Source organism: Volvox carteri (genome assembly GCF_000143455.1).
Source record: "Volvox carteri f. nagariensis unplaced genomic scaffold VOLCAscaffold_42, whole genome shotgun sequence".
NCBI lineage: Eukaryota > Viridiplantae > Chlorophyta > Chlorophyceae > Chlamydomonadales > Volvocaceae > Volvox > Volvox carteri.
In genome coordinates, this window is record NW_003307585.1 from 297522 (window position 1) to 306360 (window position 8839).

The following is an 8839-nucleotide window of genomic DNA, read 5'->3' on the forward strand; positions in this document are numbered from 1 at the left end:
TGGGTCAGTTTGGGGGGGAGGAGTGGGGGAGGGCCGAGGGTGTGTGTGTATAGGGGGGGGGGACCTCAAGAGTCAAATACATGTGGGGCCGGTTATCTCCTCTCATTGAATTCTTCCCGGCAGGTCCTTTCCCGTTTTACCCGTTTGCTCACATAAACTCCACGTCGCCGCAAGCCGCGCATCCCAACTTGGCCGTATGGTTTTCCTATGTACGGCAAAAGGTACGGCGCATGGAGCTGTGCGCGTCCCTATGGGCTGCCGGGATCCGTGCCGAGTTTGGCTACAAGCCCAACCCCAAGATGGCGGATAACCTAGGGTTTTGCCACGAGAACGCGGTGCCGTACATGGTGCTGTTCGGGGAGGACGAGCTGACCAGGGGGGTGGTCAAGATTAAGGTGGGTCCGGGGCTGGGATGTGCGTATGTATGTATGTATGTATGTGCTTTGTATCTGGGAGTGTAAATAAGCATACGGGTATTTGACAATACTCGTTTTCGTTTGGGAATGTAGTCTCAGTAAAGCGAACTGGAATTCATTTCAAAGTTTTATTTCATGCGACAATCGCATAGATATGGGCATATGACAAGTTAATGAGGCGCAAGCCCGCTCTCACTTGCCCGTACACTCGCCCGTACACGATCTCCTGAATGGTGTAATATTTCGATATTTTGATGTCCTGAAATTTTTAATTTCAGGACATGGACGCGCACAAGGAGGATACGGTGCCCGTCGATCAGCTGGTTCCGGAGCTGCTGAAACGGCTGGAGGAGCGAAACCGCCAGGCGGCGGCGGCGCCGATGCCAGCAACGGCGGCGGAGGCGGCGGAGGCTGCCGCGGCGCCCGAGGCGGCGGCGGCAGACGGCACTGCATAGCCCGCGGGCTGGAGCGGAGCCCGTTAAGGGGTTTGGTTGGCGGGTGCTGAAGGGATGTATGGGTCGGTGACGTGTGCGTGTGTATGTATGTGTGTAGATGCATGTCTTGGACTGATGTGTTTTGTCTGGAGGTGTGTGGGGGGTTAATATGTGGCGGTGACGGGAGCGGTGGTGGGGAGTGGGGTGGGGCTGTGTGTGGGTGCGGGGAGCTGCGACGAATGCGGCAGATGGGAGGGGTGCCACTGGAGCTCCACTGGGGGGGCAAAGAGGGTGCGTGTGTCGTTGCAATACGTGTCTGTCTGCCTGTATGTATGTGTGTGATCTTCTGAGGGAATTGTATTGTACGGGTTTGATTCGGGTGGGGAGAGAACCATCTGAGAAAGGCCATATAGCAGGAGTGCCGTTTTCTTAATAGAGATAGCGAGAGTGAGTGTATGCGTGTGTATTATTGTGACGCTGTTTTTTGCGGGTGTTCGTGTGGGAGACGGGAAAAGGTGCAGGAGTGCGAGCGCATGCGCAATACAATATGGAGGCAAAATATAAACCTACTGAAGTGAACAGTCAGTTGAGCTGCAGACCCCTAGGTGTCAGCCCCCACCCGGGCTGCAGATCAGCCGGGCTGCAGATATGAAACCTAGTCACAAACACCGAATTGCTCCGAGTAATGTAATGTCATCCGCATTTAAATTGTCCTTGCTGACTTTAGGCGTGTGTGTTTGGCTGCCTTCCCCCCCGGGGGGAGGGAAGGGGGTTACGTCCTCACGTGTTTCGTTGTGAAGGCAGGGCCGTAAGTCCGGTATTTATGTCCGGCAAGGAACAGGTTATATGTGAAGTGTGTGTATGTTATATGGTCGTATCCCGTACCTGCAAACCGCTCCATACGAGCCGAGGGGCCCAAGGGCTGCCAGATCGACACCACCCTACCTCGCACTTCAAACAAAGCAAGTGATGAAGGATACTAACGACCACAGGGGCAGCAATGCAAGTAGGCAGGACATGGTGCTTAGGGTGAGTGGTGGCGTACAGGACTTGACAGGAAGGAGAGAGGCTAAGGGGGAATTTTGGTTTTCGGTGGTGTGAGAGTCGCAGCAGGTGGTTGGAGACTGATTTAGAGCGTCAGGGCGATATGAGTGTAGGAATTGTCACTCCGACGGGTTCATTTGTAGCGATTGCGGAATACATTACAGGTAATTTAATATGTTATGTGTATTTACGTTGACATCCGGAACTTAGGGTTTTGCCAGGAATTAAGGGAAAAAAGTCCACGTTACATATTATGTCAGAGCTGTTTTTTTACACACTCGAGGAAAAAGGTTTGTCAGCGTAGAAAGAATACAATGTCCTGCATTAAGGATAAGGATAAAATCTGTGATTTAGATACTGTACCTATCCTCCAGTTATATTTCAGATCAACACCAATATCACCCACCAACTGTACTACACTAGCTAGAACGATTTTTTTTACGGTTGCAGATTGACTTGCGTCGCTAGTTTAGTATTGCACACGCGATCCTGTACACCTCTGCTTCAGCGCTGCAGACTGCACAACGTCAACGGCAACTTAGTCTGATCAAATATAAGCCAAGTTCCACTCTCGCGCCAAGATATGTACCAAGTTTCGCAAGGCGTATCATCCCCAAACAAAATAAGAACAGTATGCGAAAGAACTTGCTGCTATATTTCATTCGCATGCCCTCTCTCACAGTATTTCTCTCGCGCTCGTCTCCTCACATCAAAATTCCTTGAAAGAAAAATCCAGTTCATCTTCACAGCTTAAGAACACCTCTCCTTTCCCTCCCCCATTAAATGATCAGTATTTCCATTTCATATAGGTTCCTGAACCACATAAGGAACCACTATAAAGATAATTTCACTTTTTGTTCCAGAAGAAGCTCGTGTTGGCCACAGTCGGGTCCTCCTTCGGAGCCGTCGCCGCCACAAACGGGTGATCCATCTGGGGCGCTCCAGCGTATGGATCCTTGTAGTCCGTCTTGACGTAGCTGCCCCACGCAGGCGAGCTGCTGCTGTCCACGTGACTGCGGCTCTGAGCACCGCCCAGGCGCTTGAGCAGGTAATCGCGAGGGATCTCCTGTACAAGTTTACCTGCGGCAGCGGCGGTAGCGGCCTTGCCGTCCGCGGCGGAAGCTGCGGCCAGAATCTGTAGCTGCCGCGGCGACAGAGCCTGCGTGTGCGAGTGTTCGGCACACGGGAAAAGAAAAGCCATTGGGTTGAGCCGGTGGGAATTTCTAATACTCATTAAATTATTTATTAGAGGTGACAAGCTGTAAGGAGACAGTCTTCACGTAAGAACACAGCTGTCGCGAGACGCGAGGCGGATTTTCGGGTCAAAGAATAAATTTGAAAATTCTGGATATTCGGAAGGTTTACAGTCCAAATGCGCTAGCTTTCGCAATCAGGTGTAGCGAGTAACGAGCCGTCCGGCCGCCTCCCGTTCGCTGTTGTATGTGCTAAATAAGTCTCCCCTTTTTAGCGCTCTCGCACCATTTTCCACTTCCCACTTACCGGCACCTTGGAGAGGTCCAGATGAACCTTCTCTCCGTTGACTACCACGTAGCTCTTGCCCACGCCCACAAACTCCAGGGAAGGTACATCGGTATTGTTGAGATCTGCGGCCCAGTTGTGAATCTGCACGCCTGTGAACACCGCGTAGTCGGCCTTCGTCGGATCCACCGCCTTAGAAATCAGGTACTCCAAATCCTGGTCATAATAACATGATCGCGCAGATAAAAAGTAAAAACTAAGAAAGAAACGCATATCCGGCGCCAAACCAAATCAGCGCCTATCAACAGCAGATCAAAAGAGAAACCAAAAAATATGCGAGAAGCCAGAAACGTTTCAACCCGATGTGCTACTTTTTGCATTTCAAGAAATCACCAAAACAAATTCCGATTCCGATTTCAAAACTCGCTGACAGCGCACCGAGGAGATTACGCGCTCGGCCGCCTTGGTGATGTCCACCAGACTGAGCTCCTGTGGCTTTTTGCCCTCGTAGGTCAGACGGCGAGCGATGCGCTGCTTGAGGATGGAGTACTCCGGCTCCAACGGGTCGTGCACTCCGGGGGCCTTGACGTTGGCCTCCAGACCGTCCTTCTTCAAGTCGCCAAGGCACTGAAGGGAAAGAGTTGAAAAAAGAAAGTTCAGCTCTACAAAGTCTAACCCCTTCAGCACCAAGTTTAATCGCCACTCTTGCATAGTCAACAGTTTCCGCAACGAGAAAAAACACTCTACTGGGAGAGCAGCCGGAGCGGGAAACAGGAACAGTGAACCAGAACTTAGGCTGCAGCACGCGGATTTAACAAGATTTAAAAACGAGACTTACACATACACACACATACACACATAAACGCACCGCAATGAGGGCACCGCACGCGGCGCTGGCTCCCGGACGGTTGGGTCGACTAACGGCGCCGACCTTGCCGTCGCTGTCAATGGCGATGTGGGGGAAGGAGAAGAACACGTAGCGCTCCTTACCCTGCACATCAATCAGCAGAAGAGATTGGACGGTGTGAGCGTGAGAAGAGGAAGGCATTGCGGTAATTTTCCTAATAACCGCGGGCATTGTGATTAGTACAAAATGCCTACGACGAAACTAGGAAGCTTGTGAAATCTTTGGATTCGGATCCAATTTGGATTTTTCAATCTTTGAAAAAAAGAACAAGAGAAATCGTGTCAATGCCGGTTAAGTAGCCATAGCAATAATGAGAGAGAGCCAAGTGCCGTGCATGTCATATAATGTTGACGATCCCCAAGCGCGTCGTACGTATAAAAGGTGCCGTTACAGGTTGCCAGTGAGCGGATATTCGTACAGATGGCTGCACTTACTCCAACGACTGGTGAGTGGCTGAGTCCGGCCTTCACGCCGATGACGCCGCACGTGAGGACACCGCCCAGGCCATGTGTGCTGAAGCAGGATCCAAACGCCGCCTCAATCTTGTCCTCGAGGATAAGGCAAGACTCATCTCGGCACAGGTTACTCATAGCTGCGTTCCGAAGAGCGGGAACGTGTGCGTGTGGAGTTGCGAGTGGACGGTTAGTACGACGCGAGAAATATCAAGAAGCGTTGTTTAAAGTATTTTTCTAAGCGTTGAAATTCAGTATTATTATAATATCATTATTGCGTGCATTTAGATTTTCTCAGAAATAGCTCTTATTAGTTTGCCTGGCTCTGCAACAACTATGCACAGTGTGCGAAGAACTAAAACCTGCTGCTTTGACAATCCAGGAGCCTAAAGAGCCGAACAATAAAGAAGGGAGCGACCCACTTTACGCGATCTCATGCATGAAACCTCACTACAGAATATATGACATCTCGCAAATCGAACCGCAGAAATCAAAAATGCGCCTCACCGATGGAGTTGTCGCCTGTGAAGCCATAGCCCGCCAGCGCGACTTCGACTCGGGAGATAAAGTCGTCGACGGAAAGCGCGGTGGGAAAGTGCTTGGTAACTTCCGAAAGTCGTTCTGCCAGGCCAGGGGCGCGCTCGTCAGCAGCCCAAGCAGGCTGCGCAAGCACGCTCTGGGACGTCGTCGACATAGATTGAACATGGCCCTCGCAGAAGAGCTTGCCGCAGCTGCACGGCCTGAGCGTCGGCAGGGCACTGCTCCGGGCAATGCAACCAACAGACCGCTGAAGCTCACTGACACACTCCGAACGCGCAAGCGTGGAAATCATACGAGGAAGAATTGAGTTCCATAGCTGCTCGGTGAGAGCCTCAGCGCTTTGGAAGCTGGCGTCCACAACCGCAGCGAATTGCTTGACGGGAATGCGAGAGAAGGACGCCCGCGACATTATGGATGCTGTTAATTATATAATATGCTTGTGTTCTTTAAGAAGCTTATACCTCCGTGCTTTGATGTTCCTGCTATTTAAGGCAGTTAAATGTTTGTTGTTGGTTTCCGTACGTGTGGTAGAGTGTCGCTCCCAACAGACGGTTGAGACTCCATACTCTCCAATGAGTGTATACCGTATTCGCACATTCACAAACAACTATGGCTGGAAGGTTGGAGGGCTGATGTACCTGAGGTACAAGGTTCGGTGAATGAAAACTTCAAACGACTGAGACTCGGAAGTTGAAGTCATCACACTGCGCGGAAGGTACATCGTGCACTTGTTTGAATAAATGCTTAAAAAATTAATCCTAAAGAAAAGCTGAACAAGGCAAGAGCGGACTTTGGTGAAGTGTGCGAGTTAAGCGATGAAGTGTCGCTAGAAGAAGGCAGAGGCCAGGTAACCCTTCGCAACCTGGCCGAGCCGCTGCTAATTGGCGATAATACAAGAGCAAAGTAAATTGAATTAATGCTGATTCGGATTGAACGCAGCCGGTTGTATGCTGACTATGGACCTGCTGGGCGAATACAAGTTACTTGTAAGTTCCGCACAAGAGCAGCGTTAGTCCATAGAAGCCGGGCGGGACATGGACGGTCAATAGCCGCCAATATTATCATCGCATCGGTCCGCTTAGAGGACTCTTTTTAAAAATGTCGCTGTAGGTAGTTGCGACGGTATAATAACGATCAACCAAATCCTCGCTGACGTTAGCAACAGACCTGATGTCTGACATCGGGCAAAAGAAGTAACCGTAGTGCCACTAAAAAAGATTGGTGACAGAAAGATTGGCGACGTTCCTTTGAAAAAAAGTCCTGGAATTTTGCAATGATTCTTGCAATTGTTGATGGCCTAGGAATTGTTTTGCAAAGCTGTGTGTCGAATATTGGTGGCGGCCCGATGACAAGCCGGTCGAACCGTTCGCGTTTTGGCCTTGCCTGATCACCATTTTCACTGCCATAAAGCTAGGCAGGCCAGTGAAGGCTGTTCCGGGACACAAGCAGACGCTTACTCCCTCCCGCTTGCCCAATCCCCCCTTCCCTTCCGTCCCCCCATTTGAACACCCCCAAGAGGCGCATCACCAACTTTGGTAGCGTGGTGACTCATGGCGGAACTCCAAAAAATAACTTACTGGTGGCCCACGCCCCCCAGACAAGCCCCGGCGCGAATTAACATCACTTCCTTTTCCTTTCCCCTCTCCTCCTCCCTTTCTCCCTACCTCTTCTTCCCCCTTGCTTTCCCCCCCTTCTTCTTTCCCCCCCTTCTTACCCCTCGCTTTGTCCGTTCCCCTTCCCTCCTTTTGCCAGCATGTTCGTGAATATAACATTTTCCATCTGAACAGTAATAAAGCTGTCCGTTTTTAGCTTTGAACAAGTTATGGAAAATTGCCGTGCGTTGTACATTTGGTGATGCCCCCGCGCTTGAAGAAAAGTCTTGACGTCGTGCGCATCATCAAGATCGCGGGCGAAAATGGGTAATAGGGTCGTGTTACCGAACACCACCCTCTTCGCCCATGGACCTCGCAGCGCCCTTATGTATTGCCCTTCAATTGCTCTAGTAGCAACGAGTGAGATAATTTTTACCTTTTTCTCACAGGGGGAGGGGATTTCTTTCCAACATTTCAATAACAAATACGTTGGGAACTAAACTAAACTAAACTTGCAAGGACAGCAGACTGTGGAGTTGTCCTGCAGGTGTTGTGTCGGTGGTGGTGAGCACTAACTTGTCCGAACACCCACCGTGTTGTATCCTGTAGGGCGTATATCTCACCACGGGATTTGACATCCGGCAATCGGTCCTTTTCTGTTCAGTCGTGATACCATACATACAGTGTGTAGTAGCTGGCCCCGCTGAAAAGGCCTCTCGAGATGCTGGCGGTCGCGCTTAGCGCGTATTTGTTTGTATAGCCGTACTGTGTACCAGTCTGCTACATACAGTCCCCTAACAGCCTCGACCGTCTCATCAATATGACGCTCCATGCGGCAAACTTGCTAGGCCACGCGATGCAAATCATCACGTAAACACGACGACTTTTAATATACATATACTTATATACACCCTACACGAGCAGGTGCGTGTGTCGTCCATGCACGCCTTGCGCCTGCAGCCATCCAGCGAAGGGCCGCAGCAGTCCCACAGCGCGGCGGCAACCCTAGGGGTGTGTGTACCTAAAGCAATATTATTTATAAATTATACTACACGGCAAGTCTTCTGAAGAATAGCCGCATCAAGATTTTGATCAAGACGTTGGGGGGCCCTTAAACAGGAATTGCTAGCAGCTAGGCCACCATATCGGCCTAGCTGCAAGAAGGGTTCGGCTCCCTTGACATCTCCCTGAGTACTCTCTCGGCCTCTGCTGGTGTTACACTGCCGCGCGCCCTTTGGCACGACTTGTGCTCGCGTACTTCTTGTTGTCACGTGATGTCACGTGGCTGTCAAGGCACCGCCGGCGCGCAGATGCGTTGGTTGGTAATGGAGCGGTAATCGTCCATGGCACCCCCCCCCGGCTTTTACGGACACACCCGCACTTGTGTGCGGAAAACTTGTAACTTGTAACTGGTAACTGGTAATCGGAGCGTAAGGACCGGTCCCAGCAAATTACCACCCCGCGTGCGTGAAAAGCAGCTCCGGCTTCTTTAGTGCGTTTGTGCAGAAGGGTCCATTTGCGGCAATATTTCCCGACTTACGTTGAAAGGGGGCGGTATGCGACGACCCTCCCTTCTTGTCCGCCGCCGCCGCCACCACGTTGCTCCTGGAGGCGTGTTTCCTTCTGATTCGCACCCAGACGGGGGGCCCATGGCGGCGGCGGCACTGCAAAGTGATGCCGCTGGGCAACAGAATGAGGATGTTCCGTGGGTCGCCTGCGTCGGGTTCTTCCCCTTTCTTCACCCCCGGGGGGGCCTTAAGGTTGCCAGCAGTCACCCAGCCATTGTTTTCATGTATCTGTACTAAACTAATCGACACACACACACATACACGCACACACAAAAGCCAGATACGCCATTCACCCTCATGCCTCCGTTCCTTCTCTCTCTTTCCCTTGCTCCAAGAGCAAAAATGCAAAACTATCTCTTCCTCCCTCATTCTTCTTTCCCTCTCTTTCTTCCCCCCTCTTTCTCTCC

At 51.2% G+C, this 8839-nt stretch overlaps 3 protein-coding genes across 3 annotated transcripts in view; 1 reads left to right on the plus strand and 2 right to left on the minus strand.

The window, feature by feature from the left end:
- VOLCADRAFT_64783 (uncharacterized protein) overlaps positions 1–461 on the plus strand; it is a gene marked incomplete at both ends in the record, with an annotated part of 5780 nt that extends 5319 nt beyond the window's left edge. The window contains one exon of the mRNA XM_002954293.1: positions 222–461. Coding sequence (XP_002954339.1) covers positions 222–461 — 240 coding nt within the window. The remainder of the gene's footprint in view (positions 1–221) is intronic.
- Positions 462–2741: 2280 nt separating this feature from the next.
- Positions 2742–5681, minus strand: lciB (low-CO2 inducible protein; the record flags this gene model as incomplete). The annotated part of the gene is made up of 6 exons (XM_002954362.1): positions 2742–3053; positions 3395–3589; positions 3812–4000; positions 4242–4364; positions 4715–4872; positions 5240–5681. The coding sequence occupies 6 exons, from the start codon at positions 5679–5681 to the stop codon at positions 2742–2744; spliced, it is 1419 nt and encodes a 472-aa protein (XP_002954408.1).
- Positions 5682–8079: 2398 nt separating this feature from the next.
- VOLCADRAFT_95162 (uncharacterized protein) overlaps positions 8080–8839 on the minus strand; it is a gene marked incomplete at both ends in the record, with an annotated part of 5079 nt that continues 4319 nt past the window's right edge. Inside the window, 2 exons of the mRNA XM_002954363.1 lie at positions 8080–8149; positions 8405–8544. Coding sequence (XP_002954409.1) covers positions 8080–8149; positions 8405–8544 — 210 coding nt within the window. The remainder of the gene's footprint in view (positions 8150–8404; positions 8545–8839) is intronic.